At 34.4% G+C, this 17,944-nt stretch overlaps 1 protein-coding gene across 2 annotated transcripts in view; it reads left to right on the forward strand.

Annotated features, from left to right (window-relative positions):
* The first annotated feature begins 1,165 nt into the window (after window positions 1-1,165).
* The window catches only part of LOC149795320 (mitochondrial proton/calcium exchanger protein-like), a 70,506-nt gene continuing 53,727 nt past the window's right edge, over window positions 1,166-17,944 (forward strand). The window contains exons 1-3 of one of the 2 annotated variants that reach the window (XM_089965085.1): window positions 1,166-1,294; window positions 4,196-4,247; window positions 12,467-12,989. In XM_089965085.1, coding sequence (XP_089821211.1) covers window positions 1,216-1,294; window positions 4,196-4,247; window positions 12,467-12,989 — 654 coding nt within the window. In that variant the 5' untranslated portion in view covers window positions 1,166-1,215. The remainder of the gene's footprint in view (window positions 1,295-4,195; window positions 4,248-12,466; window positions 12,990-17,944) is intronic. The other variant, XM_089965086.1, reaches the window with a different exon arrangement.

Below are 17,944 nucleotides of genomic sequence, written 5' to 3' on the forward strand. Positions count from 1 at the left end.
CTATTTGGGAACTCTCTGTTATCTCTATCTCCCTATATGGTTACTTTGGGTATGTTTCTCTCCTCTCCCTTTCTTTCTCTTCTTGGGTACATTGTTTTCTCTCTCTTTAGGTGCTTTGTCTTATGCCTCTTTTGGAACTTTGTCCTCTATCTCTCTCTCTCTCTCTTTAGGTACATTGTTTTTACTCTCTATGGGTTCTTTGTTTTCTCTCTTTTTTGGATAAATGAATCTGACAAGAAGATATAAATCATACAAATATACCATCAGTTGTAAACTGGAATTATTAGTAATAAATTTTGTTCCATTTGTTTAAATTAATCTGGAGTATCTTTTGTATGAAAGTTATGTACATTTTTTAATATCTGTCTGTTGTAAAACTGTCTTTCATTTCACATTCTGTAACTTTTTGATTGCAATTAGCTGCTTCATGAACCATGCTTAAATTGATTGTGTAAGAATTTATTATTTCTATCATAATCTTTGTATGTGTCTGTGACCTCTTAATACTGTAATTTACTAATACCACCCATTATAAATCATGTCATGTTATGCAATAATATTATTTTATTCTCATTCAGATAATTCAAATAATTCATATTGTTTATTTTCAATTTTATCTAAAGAAATTTGAAATAAGGCTCTTGACTTTTACTTTGATTGCTTCATACAAAATTATATATATATATATATATATATATATATATATATATATATATATATATATATATATATATATATATATATGCACTAGTTAAATTAAATTGATTAATCAGTTCAGTCTATGGAGGAATTTGGAGAAGTTTGTTTAGTTAATAGCAAAAGGATTTTATGTTGTGGAAAGAAAACAAAGAGAAAATGAATGAAAGGAATAGTTCTGAACACTCGTGGATAAGAAAACGATTTTAAAGAAATACATTTCAGTATGTACTATCTCTATCTAATGTTCTGCATGGTACTTTTCTTAACACTACAATTTCACATTTGTGGATCATTCCTGAGAAAAATATTGTCCCAATACTACTACTACTACTACTACTACTAATAATAAAAATAATAATTCCTGTTTATTTTTTATTTATTTCATTTTCTGTGTTAATTTTATCAGGAAATAGTTTCGGTTAGCTGTTATGAACGGATCAGTTCATTGAAGTAAATAATAGTAAGCCGGTAATATCAGGTGAAGGTCACATAACCAGATCGGGATGAAACTAAGAAATGGCCCACAAATATCTAAGTTGCTTTATTCGGCATGGAATAAGCAATGGTATAACAACAAAAATGGGATTTCCTTTAGGTATTATGGCTCACATCGCAGACCTGGTCTGTTTTGATAATCATTATGCAGGATCGTCTTGATCATGCAATCAACAAAAAACAAACAAACCACCATTTGTGTTGGACTTCGGATGGTAACAATTATAAACTGCCGTAATAGTGCTCAATCATCTGACACATTTATTCTTAACTCTTTTGTTTGGAATGATATAACATAACTTTTTATTCAGTTAATCGAGGACGTTCTTGAGTAATATAATCGTAAGAACGTGCAATATCAAATTATTGCTATTGACGTACGTACACATTGAAATTTACCCAAATTAGGCACCATTCAAATTATAATTTTTTAAAATCTATTTCAGACATATACAAATAAAACGTAAAATATATATTTTTCTATGCGTGCATACTGCCAGGCGAGCCCCACTAAGAACCACCACAGCCTTTTAATGATGGAAAGTATCTGAAATTTTGAAAACTAATTTCGATTTTTTTTTTTCCATTTTAAAGTTCCAGAGGATATATTAACGAATAGAAGAACACAAAATTAGATAATTGGTATTTGGAACATATTTTATATTCACATTTAGTGACCAATAAACAGCAGTTTATTAAAATATTGAACAATTCTGCCATTTATGATAGTTTATATTGAGTTTCTTCATTGTCCCCTAATTTACCAACATTCTTGAAACATTTGTCTGCCAATGGTAATTCTGATGCAATCTAAAAACTATTTAAATACAGTGTATTAATTATTTAGCATGTTGGGTCTGTAATGCATTAGTACAAAATATGTACTTTAAAATATTGATATAGTCCTAGATCTATATTTTGTTGCATTATTTTCATTTGCAATATGTAACATTGATTCTTTATGCACCTCTTGGCTTTTGTGTATACTCAGTGGCATGCCAAATTGCTTAGGGTGACTTCTGAGCTAAGCACTTGATGCCAAAGGAAACGTTTTGGTCCTTATTGTTGATCTGATGGTGCTGTTGATATAAAGTCTCTTGAGTTCTTAATGTAAATTCTTTCAAAATCGGATTTTAAGCAAAACAATGTTATATTTTGTAAAATTCCAAGACAAAAGACAAGAATCATGTTACTATGAATGTCAATTTTGTTTAATAAATGTTATGCTAGATGCACATATGTTAATTAGAAGTAATCAAATTGTACACAATCCTTAGTTGGAAATGAAGTATTTCAGGTTAATTAGGTACACGTGAAGTGCTATCCTCTTAAAATAACAATTTACAAGAATCACTCAACAGTAATCATGTTTTGTGACTGCCATTCCATCAGTGTGATTTGCACACAGGTTGGTCAAAAATAAAAATTTTGATTTGCATAAAGACCAAATGTCAGTGTTAAAGCTACTTTCTGTCATGTCAGTAGGATAAATTGGTATAGAATTTCAGTTATTTTTATTAATGTTTCAGCTGTTTATGCACAACAAACGTAACATGGACAAACTCTTCTGGTTGGAAAATCTTATTTTTTATTTCAATCATAAACGACCATTTTGAGAAAATACTGCTGTTTCCTCACTGAATTCTTTAATTTTAATAGTCATCACATATTTTTAATTAAAGATAAACAATTTATGTTAAGTCTGTTTGCTTCCTGAGTGAAGAATTCACTTATATTGTCACATATATAATTTACCAGTTCATGAAACAGTCACATAACATTTGTAGACCTCTTTAGCAATCATTCTGATCAACTGTAAACAACCTCTGATCAGTTCCATGATGGTTTCTGACAACAGGATAGCAATTGTGCCATGTGCAAACTGAATGTTGTGTGCAAATGTTTGGGGTTTCGGTTAAATGGGACCCAAAATTATATTCATATAAGTAGTGAAATCGGATGGACATGGACAGTTTGTCTATAAAGTTTTAAATTTGTCAGATGTTGTACATATACAATTATTTAAGTATTCTATATTCCAACACAATATAAAATGACTCCACAATGCATATCTTACTATTTAATTTATGGAAAGTATTATGGCAGAGCAAGTCCTTGATCATTGTATAACTAGGAAGACAGATGCATCACATTGGGGTGATAACAATTAAATTATTTTTCCAACCAGCAAGAGAATTTTCATGGGTTAGAAATCAGAATACAAAAGTTTGTATATAAACATCCATAGTGTTATGTGCTTGAAATGATAAAGAAAAGCTAAACTTTTTTAATTTTGTATGCAGACGAGTAATGTCCCATTTTGATCTGTCTGGAATGCAATGTTTTTGGAAATGACATAGAAAATTAATGATTAAAAAACACATATTTTAGGTCAAAACTGTCTTTATTATCACAGATAAGTAATATTTATGAGCAATTAAAGTCTAAAATGCTATTTACAGCCTGTTTTCGACAAACACTAGAATCTGACTGTAGTCTGTACACACAGCCTCAGATAAAAACCAGTTTCTTTGTATCGATGGCATTTTAATTTATGTTGAATTGGATCAGAGTTCTCTTTGTTATTGGAATAGTTCAGGTGTAGGTTTCTTTGTTGCTTTTGAATCCTTTTGAAATACAAATTGTTTGATATATCTTCTTTCAAAATAATCTGTATGCCGCTGATAATAAATAAGATATTGATAATAGTGATGTAACCTTTGATGGGCCATTGCATGAAGTGCTATCCTTTGATAGTTGGAAGTCTGGGGATAGACAGGAAATTTAATTTATTTATATCATCAGTTTCCATCAATCTATTGTTCATTGGCCAAATTGAATCCGTATTTGCAAAACAGATTGCTCATTTCATTAATTGGATATTTGTTCAGACATGAGCCAGTTGTACTGCATGCTTTGACTGTTTCAGGATCTTGCACAGCTAATAGCTTATTATCTGTCAACATTAAAGAAACATTTTTGTTGTACTTTTTTATTACAGATCCATTGAAGAAACTTGTGCACTGCAGATATAAAAGTACACAGGCATACAGGTAATGATCAAAACAAAAATGTGTATGGTATGTGTACAGGTATAGAATCAATTAAGAAGTCTTGTCAAGTCCATATTAGTGGGAAATGAGATGTAGCAGCTGTTTTTCCTATGTCAGTGGCAACATAAACAGTTTGTTTAGGTGTTGGTAACAGTTTTTCATTTGCATATGTTTACTTAATCCATTAATAGATTCTCATTACACTTGGATTCATCATTATAAAGCTAATCGTTGACCTTTTTCCTTTGGATCAGGATCATCGCAATAGAAAATTGGTGTTATGGTTGTAGTATTTTCATTTGCATGTATTTTATAAATCCCATGATAGATTTTATCCATACTTGGGGTGAATCATTATGAAGCTAAGACAATTTATTTTATGATATACTTTCCCATGTGACGTTGGGGTCAAAGTCATGTAACAAACTTCATTCCTTCTGGAAAGATAATTCTTGACCTCCATCGGGGAATCTGTTTTGCATTGTAGTTAAGTCTTATAACTGTTGTCTTTATAGAGATTAGTCAGTTGTGCCTTATCACTTGAGACATCAAGTTGTTTATGTTGTGTCCAGTTTGGGCTAATTGTTTTATTTTCTTCAGATTATTTTGAATTCAAGTGATTCTTTTCCCTGGAAATACTAGTGCTCTAAATTAATTCTTGGACAAGGACATTTATCAAAATTTATACACAATTCAAAACTGGAATAATATTTTCTGTGATTCTACAAGAGACTATTGACACTGCAGCACTTTGCAAATTACAACAGACATCATTGTCTTCCATTTGGGATTTCATCAAAATTCGAACTCAGTTTCATTCAGGACTTTTTATTACTTGGACTTCTATTTTTTAATTCTTGGATTATATTTGGATTTGATTTGTAAATCCATAAGTTTTTTTCTTCTCATTTTTCACTTGATATTCTAGGTAAATAAATTATTTGTTAAATTTTACAAAGCTTGTTGTCTTCACTCTTTTCTGTTACTTTTTTGTAAGAGCCTAGACATGTAACACTGCACATTGTAGCATTATGTCAGTCATGACATCATCCCTGTAGTAGAAATGATGGGAAATATCAACCTTGGATCAATCTGTAATCTGGCTGTACATCATCCCTATAGTAGAAATGATAGGAAGTATCAACCTTGTACCAGTCTGCAATCTGGCAGTACATCATCCCTATAATAGAAATGATCGGAAGTATCAACCTTGTACCAGTCTGCAATTTGGCTGTACATCATCACTGTAGTAGAAATGATGGGAAGTATCAACCTTGGACCAATCTGCAATCTGTCTGTACATCATCCCTATAGTAGAAATGATAGGAAGTATCAACCTTGTACCAATCTGCAATCTGGCAGTACATCATCCCAATAATAGAAATGATGGGAAGTATCAACCTTGTACCAGTCTGCAATTTGGCTGTACATCATCCCTGTAGTAGAAATGATGGGAAGTATCAACCTTGGACCAATCTGCAATCTGGCTGTACATCATCACTGTAGTAGAAATGATAGGAAATATCAACCTTGGACCAATCTGCAATCTGGCTGTACATCATCACTGTAGTAGAAATGATGGGAAGTATCAACCTTGTACCAGTCTGCAATTTGGCTGTACATCATCACTGTAGTAGAAATGATGGGAAGTATCAGTCTTTGACAAATCTGCAGTCTGGCTGTACATTATCTTTATCATAAAAATGATTTGAAGTACCAGCCTTGGATCAGTCTGCAGTAAGGCTGTACATCATCCTTGTTGTACAAATGATTGGAAGTATCAACCTTGGAGCAGTCTGCAGTCAGGCTGTACATAATTGCTGTTGTAGAAATGATAGGAATTATCAGCCTTCGACAAATCTGCAGTATCCAAGATCCACTTCAGAGATAAACCTGCAGATAATGTTGATGGAGTGGATGATCCTCATTCTGAATGGCTTTTAATGCTGAAGTACTGATACCTGCCATCTCAAGAACACTTTTCACCCAATGTGTGGTAGTTGAAATGGATACTTAACAATGTTTTAATGTTCTAACTACTCATGATTTGCAATAGTTTCCAGTTGCCAGAAGATGACATCCAGAATATTTACTGGGCAGAGGCACTTGTCTTCATGACTGAATTTCAACCATTTTCAGAGGTTTGACTGGTTTTGCATACCTGCCAACTTTTACTCTTTTGGCATAATCATTACTCTATTTTTCCCCTTAATTACAGCTTATGTATATGGATTATGCTTTTTGGGTGCATTAAACAAGAAATAAAACAATGAAAAGATGTGTTTGTTGTTTTTATTATCATCCTTTCACATCATATAAATTTGAGAATAATTTAGAAAAGAAGGCTTCTGCCTAAAAATAGAGTAAAGACTACACTTATACCTTTCTTACATTATCATTATGTTTTATTTGTAGCAGTGTATGACAAATTTCCAAGACAACAGGCATTTTTAAAACTTGTCCTGCAGATTCATTACAATATTGAAGAGAATTGGTTTGCAGACCAGTCTGCCCATTAAAAAGTGGCTTAGGATTTTAAGTAAAACAGGCTTTATCAATTTGACACATGGATGTTAAATGAATGAAAAATGTTAGATAAGAGGGATCTTTTTAAACTTTAAAACATTACAGATCAGAAAAAGATAAATCAGTATTACTTTACAACTTAAAAAAATATATGAAAGGTATAATACAGCACTCTGATTAATTACACTGGCATTCTCATTGCAGTATTTTAGGAGTTTGCGATCACTGTGTGAAAGCGAACTAGTTAAAGTGTGTGTTGTATATATCATTTGTGAATATGTTTTGTGTTGGTATTCTGGTTCTAATCCACAGTGGATTTTGCCCATTTGTGAGACCTTTAACAAGTTGTTGACCTAAGTTAGTGGGAAAAATAAATGTACATTTTTAATGCAATTTATTGTAATTACGGCATGTAATATATAGATTACACTTTATATGTTCAGATCACACTTTTTTAGCCAGTTGGATTACACTCATAATCTATGGATCAGCAGGTAAGGTTTTGAAGTCTTCAAAGAGCTTAGACAGTAAAAGGGACCTGGCCCTATGTTTATGAAACTCGTCAACTTGAGTGCAAATTCATATAAATTAAAATTTTGTTTATGTTTTAGTTGTTGTAGTTATTGGGTTTAATGCCATTTGTTCAGCACAGGATGGGTTATAAATGGCGACCAGTATAATTGGTGGGGGAAAGAACCTGGGAAAACCCCAGGAAGAACCACTGACCCACAAGAAGTTACTGGCAAGCTTTCTCATGTACCCACATTAGCTGAGCTCAAGAGTCAGACTTATGCAGACATAGGTGAGATGCAGTATCTTGAACTCGGAGTCTTTTGGACCACTCAGGTACTCCTCAAATTTTGATACATTACAACTAAGTAGCAGAAATTTCAGAGTAATTATTCATTTTGATACAGATGTTTGTTAAATATGTATAGCTTAATTTGTACAATTTAACATGCAGAGGACTTATGACAAAAGCAGTTTTGAGTGCATATTTAAGTTGTGGGGCTTCCTGAATACAGAACCAGATCATTATTAATAGTGATGTAATTATTATTAGTGATGTAATCCAAAGTAAGCAAAGTGAGACTTTGAAATCTCATTGCTTTTGTAAAAGCAATCAAGAAGATCGATTTGAAAGTCAACACTTACAAAATTTATTCCTTTTCAACATCCAAGCGTTTTGGATGTCAGATCTTTGTCAGTGAAATGAACAGAGGTATAAAATAACCTGGTTTACAGTTTGATTTAAATTTTTTTAATCCTTTTAAACATCCAGGGCAAAGTAGTGCATGGGTTTTGAGGTCAAACCTTTGTCTATGAAATGAACAAAAGTATGAAATGACCTAGTTTACAGATGTTTTAATGGATTAGATTTCCATTTATTTTACTACAAAACCCACATGTTCCATGCCAAGTTGCACTGTTTGTTAGTTCACTGTTTCCATGACATGGATATGGAGACAAAGCTTGCAACTGATTCTGGAAGTCCACGACTTTTGAATTCATTCCTGATGCAATACAGTCAGTCATAGACATTTGGTGAAGCAATACAATACAGTCTGTCAGAGACATTTGGTGAAGCAGTACAAATACAGTCTGTCAGGTATTTGGTGAAGCAATACAATACAGCCTATCAGTCATTTGGTGAAACAATACAAAACAGCCTGTCAGAGACATTTGGTGAAGCAATAAAATACAGCCTGTCAGAGGTATTTGGTGAAGTAATACAATACAGCCTATCAGAGGTATTTGGTCAAGCAATACAATAGTCTTGTCAGAGACATTTGCTGAAGCAGTAGATGGTGGATGACTTTATTGACTGTGAAGAAGATTGAGCAAATTTCTTTGCATTATTTTAGAGAAAGACTGGAATCTGGCATGTTTGTGTGAAAACATTGGAAACCAAACCTCAGTGGGCAAAAGAGGTACAAATATGATTGCCTATGTTATCTAATCTTTAACAGCTTTGGGTAAGACCCTGAAAGAAAGAAAAATCTAGGGTGAGAATTCTGTCCAGAACAATGACAAAGCATATATTGCTACAGCTTCAGGATAAGATTGCCAGGATACATGGTTTAATTCAAATGAGAAGCTGACAGATCTACATTTGCCTAAAAATTACTCAGCAAAATCTTTAAGATAAAAATTATTCCACCTGAAAAAACACCTTTTCACCAATTACATTTGCTACTGTCAAACTCGCCAAAAGAAATGAGGCAATGGTTTCATTGAATTTTATAGGTATGGGTCACAGTGACAAACTTGTTTTGACTTTTAGTCTACAAATCGAGACGGGTAGTCGTTGCTTTCAGCAATATGCAACATCAATCAGACAGGAAAATAATGTATTTGTATTGGTAGGGGAACATAATTTGTAAAAAAATTAAATAATAAAAGTGATTTTTTTATACTTGGAATGCCAAAAGCAAACAAAATGTGTCATCATGTATGTCAGTCATGAATATCGCTCTCACCTAATATTTCTCAAACAAATTTTCTAGACCCATTCAAGTGCAAGCAGTTTGAAGTTTCAGACACGTGACAGATAAAACTGATGTTTACATGACACACCACCATTATAAGTCTCATTTTTACTTGCTTATTGGTTAGGTCCAATTACACAGACCCTGCCATTACGGATCACTGCCATCTCACCTCTGTCTGCGTGGGTTCGAGTCTCAGATTCGGTCAATGTGGGTATGTGAGAAAGCTTGCCAGTAGCTTCTCGTGGGTCGGTGGTTCTTTCTGGTTTTTTTCCGGGTTCTTCCTCCACCATTAATACTGGCCGCCATGTTTAGCCTATCGTGTGCTGAAAAACGGCGTTAAACCCTACAACAACAACACAGACCCTGATCTACCATTGCATAATGCATAATGTGATCAGGTCCAAATTATTCTACTGATTACTCCTAACAAACTGCATAGACCCAGATTCGCTGCTGCATTATGTGGTGGCAGATCTGGGTCTGTGCTCTTTGCAGTTTGATCCAATTTATAAGTGTGTATAGATGGTAAAATAAATTTTTATTGGACATATTTAAACAATTCAGGTAGCCAAATGTGTTCTAGTCAGTTTCAGACAAAGTTAGTAGGCTTATACTAGTTCAGCAAAGATATATACACAACTACCAAGCATTACAATGTCAGTTTTCAGATATGTTTTAAATATTTTATAACTGCCAAATAATTTTTGCCCAATGACCAGTGAGACTAACATTGCTGCATGTAGAATCAAACTATAGTGAAACACAAATACACTATAGTACCAATTAATTATTTGGTTGAACATAAGTTGCTTAGAGTGAAGTGACCATTTAATTGATTATGATTTCTGTAATACATTCCAATCAAAATTCAACTCTGTGCTGACCCCACCCCACCAGCTTTAAGAGTCCTTCACCACCATTAAACACAAGACTGGATTTTGATTGATCTAATAGCTTTGCAGGGTTTGGGGGGGGGGGGGTCACCAGATAACCAAAACAATTAGGAAGACTGTGATGTAAAGGGGAGGCAATTTAAACAAGACAGTTACTGTGTACATTAAATTTCAATTTATCACTGAGATAATTACTGTGAATTCACAACCTTTTGTGTGATACTGATTTTTTGGATCTTGTGGTTGCAGTGATCTACAAATTTAAAGACGCTAAAAACAAAAATTATCCCAATGTGGAAACAACAGAACCACTTCAAAGATACATAAATTTAAGCTGCAGAGAAAATGTAATTTTTCACAAGACCATACAAATTCCACAATGAAACTAATGAATTGATAGTATTATCACGATCCATCTATTGAAAACAAAACCAATAAGAAAATCATTTTTATAAATAATAATATCAATTAATAAGCGATCTGTGTATTTATGTTCAGGGTCTGAAAATTGCAGTGGTTTGAGGTCAGGGACTGTTTTTTTTGTAGTTGTGGGCCCTTTCATAAATTACCAGCACTAGCCCATTGAACCTTTAATATTTTTTACTTGTTATGAATTGAAGAAAATCTGCTTTTTAATTATTAAATCATCCACAAAGAGTCATAAAAGATCACTGATGCAAGCAAAAGTCAATCAAAGTTAGAGACTTGGTGTAAAATGTTAAAAGAAATGGGTCTTTGCAGTTTGATTTGACTTGTGAGTGGGTATAGGCAGTAATAGAACAACTCACATGTCAGACCAAACGAGTGAATGCTGAAGAAACTAAAAAATTGTATGCATTGTATCTTTAAGTACTTGTACATTGTTTCTCTTTGTTCAAAACAACTGGATATTGAATATTGAGTGGAAAATTATGCAAACACATCCAGGAAAGATTTCTGTTGTTTACTTATATTTGAATGACATTTCAATTCAAGATCTGAAAATTTCAACTGAGAATTTGATTGGCAGTAACAGATTAAGCTGGACACTCATTTGGTGATAATGTTGTGACAGTTAATCAAAATAATTAAAGAATGGTCAGAAAAGCATTCGGTTATGATTTTCATTAATCAGAATTAAATAATTAAAATGTATTTTTTTACAGTTAATAAAATTTTTCAGATAACATCTTCCTGGAATAGTTTATTTGTGAATAAAAAGTTGTGATTAATAGATCCTTCAGCTGTTTAGTGCGTAACAAGAACCAAATACATGGCAAATGACAAATGTGCCAAATACATGGCAAATGACAAATGTGTGGCAAATGACAAATGTGCCAAATACATGACAAATGTGCCAAATACATGGCAAATGACAAATGTGCCAAATACATGTACATGGCAAATGACAAATGTGCCAAATACATGGCAAATGATAAGTGTGCCAAAGGCAAATGACAAATGTGCCAAATAAATGGCAAATGACAAATGTGCCAAATACATGGCAAATGACAAATGTGCCAAATACATGGCTAATGATAAGTGTGCCAAATGCATGGAAAATGATAAGTGTGCCAAATACATGGCAAATGAAAAATGTGCCAAATACATGGCAAATGACAAATGTGCCAAATACATGGCAAATGACAAGTGTGCCAAATACGTGGCAAATGACAACTGTGCCAAATACATGGCAAATGATAAAGTGTGCCAAATACATGACAAATGACAAGTGTGTCATTAAATCTTTGGAGTTTCTGGGATGCAAGCACTTACAAAAGTATGTGAGAATAATTGTCCATTAAATGTAAAGAAAATATATCCAAACATTTAAAATTGTTGATTGATTCATATTAACCAAACATCAATTTTTAAAATCTCAACAGATTCCCAACACTGGTTGCTGAGTTCCTGCTGAAACTCTTGTATATCCCCTGAATGTTTTTGGTATAAATCAGATTCTTTCAGTGAGCTCTAATTATCCAGATGTTTTTATTTCCCCTCTTCTAGGACTTTCTGTACATGAAGCTTTCTGTATTGATAAATATTTTGTGATATTTACACTGATGAACAGTTTCCTAGATGGGCAGACAAACAAATGATAGATATGTTTGTGACATGAAGAATATTTTGTATTTAAACTAGAAGTAGTTAACAAATTACATCTAGAGGAAGAGAAGAGAGGAAGAAAGGAAAATCAGTCGGCAGGATATGCACCTATTTAAACCAGAATGTGCACCGATTTTCTGTCATTTTTTTTATTCCCTGATCTTTTTAGTTGTTATGAAAATCCTTCACACAGTAAAATCTGCTATTATCTTTTTTCAAGGTACAGAGTTAAAGATGCTGGAATTAGGGTGCAGAGACTGGTACAGTCTGCTGGATATTTACCTAGAAGATGCTTGTACACATTGTCAAGCATTCAGGATGACAACTGGAAAAAAGCTACCTACCGCCATCAATCAAAGTCATTACAAATATACTGTAATAGAACAATTCTAATTGGTGTATCAGGACATCCACAATGGTTATTCATATGTTCATACCACACCACCAGATCAATATGGAAAGAAGAGTCAACGGTAGAAAAGTCTGTAAAAATCTTGAAACAAGAATTAACTGAAAAAGGTGGTGAAAAAGAGGCTGCACCTGCTGTAGCCTCTGAGGTCAGTCCACCAAAAACGGACATTAAAAAAGAAGCTCTCATGAAAAGGATATGGTTGAAAATTAAGACAGAAGCTAAACATTACTATAATGGTTTCAAATTGTTGTTTATTGAGCTTAAAGTAGCAATTAGACTTGTATGGGAAGTAATGAATGGGAAAAACCTGACACGGAGAGAATATAGACAGGTAAGTTTTCTTGTGGAAATGAGCTAAGATTTTTGGTTTACAAAAATATTGCTATATTTAGTCAAATGAATCAATCCTGTATTTCATGTCTGAATTGTTTCCTCTGCCTGATCTCTCTATATATTTCTATATATATTGCATTATTCTTTTAATACATTCCCCCATCACATTCCCATTAGAATATATATCTTGAGAATTTAGCAGTTTCTGACAGATGAAAATTTTGTCTTTATGTCCACAGAGCATATAGACAAAGGGATGAAACTCATCTCTGCTACCTCACCTTTGCGCATGATTGGTGGCATTAATTTAAGATTTTGCTCGCAACAAATTTCATTGTTTTTGTCTGCATTGCCTCTTCAAATTCTTTTTTTCCAACCAGGTAAGTCACATGCTATAGCATTACGTGTGTGCTTGCTGTATTTTTTAATTACAATAATGGTTGAAGTGAGATTTTAGGTGTTGTTGATGAATTATTGTATTTACAGTTGGTAATTCCTGGATTTTAGTTCTCCTAGTCATAGACCAGAAGAGTTTATATATGGTCTATTGTCCATGATTTATCTGTCATCTACAAGTTTGTTATTACTGCCCTTCCTAACTGGATTGCCATAAGACTTTATACATGCATTCATTATATGGTTTAGTTGGTCTAAATGAAATGTGCTACTTGGACATTCAATATGATTGGCCTCAGAGGCCATCTTGAAAATCTTGTCACTATCTATTTCTGCTTGGATAGACGTATCATCATGAGGAGTTTTCACCAGAAAGGCTTCTTATGATGTCTAGTTGATCCTCATTGAAAATGGTGCTGATCTGATATCCTGTGTGGTCACCACAGCAACCATCTTAAAAATCTTATAGCTACTTGTAAACAGAAAATCATATTGAGATGGGGTTTTAACCAGATGCTGTTGAGTTGGTTTAAACTAAAATCATGCCAAGCTGATGTTCAGTATGGCATGTTGAATATCTTATCACTACTTTTTGAGGAAGGGTGGTCACATCAAAAATAGTTTTTTTCACTAAAAGTCTTCTTATGATGTCTAATAGGTCCTGAATGAAAGTTGTGTCGATCTTATGTTCAATGCAAAGTTTTATGACAAGGTTTTCACCAGGAGACTTCTTATGATATTGGGTAGGTCTAAATGAAAATGGTGCCAATTGGATTTCCAATATGGCTAGCACAGTATCTATCTTGAAAAGCATGTTATCTATGCTTCAGAAGAATGGAAGGTCATATCAACATGGGGTTTTCACTCAAAGACTTGTTATGAAGTCTAGTTGGTCTTGTATGAAAATGGTATCCAAAATGGCCACCATGTAGGCCATCTTGAAAAGCTTGTTATCATTACTCCCTTAAAATGGAAAGTCATATTGGCATGGAGTTTTGATCAATCAGAAGACTTCTTATAAACTCTAGTTCTTCCTAAATGAAAATGATCCACTTGCACATCAGATTATATCCACCACAGCAGCCATCTTGAAAATCTTGTTTTCACTACTTTTCCTGAATAGATGGTCATAGCAACATGGGGTTTTTACTACATGACTTCTTGTGTTGTCTAGTCCAGAATGAAAATGGTGCTGTTCAGACGTAAAATATTGCAATATCAGATATAGTATCAATACTCAGTAGGTAAAATGAAGAAATCCTCTTACCTTGAATTCCTGGAAATCATTTTTAACAGCAGAGTCACTCACTTCAAGGGTTAATTGTTTTGTCCATCAAATACATTACCTTATAACATTACATTAGGATAACATTATTTGCATCTTCAGAAGCCAGCCCTTTTCTAGAAAGATAGAAAAATGACATTCTGTCTGTTTATTATATAGACAAAAGGAAGCAACTCTACTGGGTAACTTTCTTTTCTACCTGTCTATATAGACAAAAGGAAGCAACTCTACCGGGTAACTCTCCTTTCTACCTGTCTATATAGGAAAAAGGAAGCAACTCTACCTGGTAACTCTCCTTTCTACCTGTCTATATAGACAAAAGGAAGCAACTCTGCTGGGTAAATCTTCTTTCTACCTGCTAGATGGTAGCAGGTTATATCCAGTTTAAACCAGTTTTTACTTAAGCAGCCATGTGCTTTTATGTCCTCCAGACAATCCAGTTAACTTTCACAAGTTCTCTAACTTATACTTAATTATCCACATTATTTTTCAGTGGTATTGTAAGTCAGATTGTTGTTTTATGTGGTGCATATAACATTCTTGTGAATACCAATGAATTTATTGATAATTCTGCAATAATCACACAGTTCATTATCATCATGTGATTTTGATCAGTAACTTTCTGTTTCACTGGAGAAATGTTAGAGCACTGTACTTAGAAACCACTTTATTTCTTGGTCATTTTGATAACATAGTTTACATTATTTCAATTTATATTTATTTGTTTATGTGTTTGTTTGTTCTTTTTTTCATTACAAGATGACAGCCATGTGCAAGGTTGTGGAGGATGGACATGAGACACATTTACACATACAGTTGCTTGTTGGCACACATGTTAAGTGTGTGCACTTGGTCCAGCATTTTGAAAAAGGGCTACAAAAATGAGTAGACTGCAATATAAAATAACATACACCTCACATCCGATTCATTCAAAGCCTAATGGAGGATTTCAAGATGCCCTCTCCACCCCTCATGCAGATGCAGAAATAGCACCAAAACATACTGTATCCATGAATACAGTAGAATTGGTGATTAGTTTCATGGGTGATGTCAAGATACCCTTTCCAGTCCCAATGAAGATACAGAACAGTGTCACAACACACTATTCATAAATGCAGTAGAATCGTTGATTTTTCTCATGGGTGATGTCAAGGTGCCCTTTCCACCCCACATTGCAGATGCAGAAACAGTGCTAGAACATACTGTATCCATGTATAAATCAGAAAGCAGAGGCAGTTCCAATCAGCCCTCGGAATCATGTGATCTTGTAACTTGAAAGGATTTGTTGTTGATATGTTGAGATGTAGATGTGCCATTTATATATTGTAATCCCACTGGAATAAGACTAGGACATTGCCAGTAAGGCATGAGGGCTTGCAATCATCTGTGCATGACAATATTAAAGTAACAAGCTGGTCATGAAGAATTGAAATTTTACCATCAAGGTACAGTATGGACAGACAACATGTACCAATACGGTACAGACAGAAGGTCCATACTGCACCAGCCACAAAGCATATATCATCTTTGGTATTTCATTCTGACTGCTGACCAACTGGTCTAGCCATATGAATGAGTTATGTATAATTGCAGTGGGTCAGGAGTCTGTTATCTCTGACCAATGTGCCATCTGTCCAGATAATAATGCATTGCTGGTCAGGCATACGAGCTATACTGCCGGCCAGACTACAAGGCATATATCATCTTTAGTACACCAATCTGACAGCAATGCGAATGAGTTTTGTATGTTTACAGTGGTCATGGCTTGGTAATCTGTAACTGGCATAGAAATCAATCTTGACATATCCAACATGTACCTCAGTATACATATTCATACAGCTCCAATATGTGTCCTTGGGCCTTCACTAAGAGTTCAGGATGCCTGCTGCAGAGACAGCACTGTTCCTGCATCGAACACCAAAAACATTCAGTAAGTTTGGTTTTTGGTTCATAACCATGACAACTTTACTTCCCACATTGTACAGTGGATAATCATTGTAGACAAGTGACACCATGTCACATCTCAAAAGTATGGTCCATCTAGGTATGGAACCCTTAACACTTAGCGTCTTTCTCCAAAATGCATCAGAAGGATTGTTCATGTATTGGAGAAGGCATTAACCAAGACATTGAAATTGGACCTTCAGTCAGATATTAGACCCAGTCATATCTCAGTTCTGGACATCATTCACAGAGAAGGTGGCATTCCTGGATGACACACTACAAAACCAGTCAGTAGGTATGGTTTTTCGTTCATGACTTGAACAATCTTACTTCCCTCATTCACAGTTCATGATTGATTATCATTGTATAGAAGTCAGATCTTATCCCTTGTCAGTCTAAATATGGGACTCTTAACATATATTTACTTGGCATCTTTCTCCCAAACACATTGAAAGTATAACTCATGCATTAGAGAAAGAATCAAACAAAACAGTGTTTAGGCAAGAAAGTTTCGTAAAGCTCCTTGGCCTACTCATTGCATTGGGGGACCAATTACAGAGTCAGTTACTACTGGATCTGTGATGCTAAGTGCCATTTGGATTCTTCAAGAGAAAGCTTTTCATACCAACCTCATGGAAATAAAAGTCATTCTCAGTGTCTTCCACACATGGCTGTAACATATCCATGAAACGTGGTCCTGTCAGACAGTTTACTTGTGGGTGGAAAGGGTGGAACAAGCACCAAACATTTTCCTCACAGTAAGGGAATACCTGATGGATATCCCCAGTGTCAGGTATTGTTCAAGTCCAATAATTTCCTGATTGGCTCAATGTCCTGGTCCACTCATTATCAAGGGAGGACAACTGCTTTACAGAATTGTCCTGCCAGGGACCTTCCTTTGGGTCTGTTCCATTTGTGGCCATTCAGTGCTTGACATTTCTTTTTAATTTTTCCATGACCCCAGAGGCATGGGCTGTACATGCTGTTTCAATCAACTTGGAGGCAGTGGTAGCGTACACCTTCCCTCCAGCAGTTTTTATTGTGAAAACAGTTAATAAATGAGGAGCACAGACTGTAGTATCTCAAATTGCTCCACTAAGTTGAGACACCAGGATGAACGATTTAGCTTGATTTAGCAACAGATGTAGCCAGATTAGCTGTAGCAGCCTTCATTCCGCTCAAGCAGTCAAGATCACCACTATTCCATCCATGTCCAAACAAACTCCTCCTTCACTCCTTGCTCCTTTGAGGATCACAACAGCTGAATGACTGATGTCACATCATTGAAGTCACACCACTTTTAATGCCACTTCCTCAATGGCAAATTT

This window comes from Sinohyriopsis cumingii, chromosome 7, assembly GCF_028554795.1.
Source record: "Sinohyriopsis cumingii isolate HCF-2022 chromosome 7, ASM2855479v2, whole genome shotgun sequence".
Lineage (NCBI taxonomy): Eukaryota > Metazoa > Mollusca > Bivalvia > Unionida > Unionidae > Sinohyriopsis > Sinohyriopsis cumingii.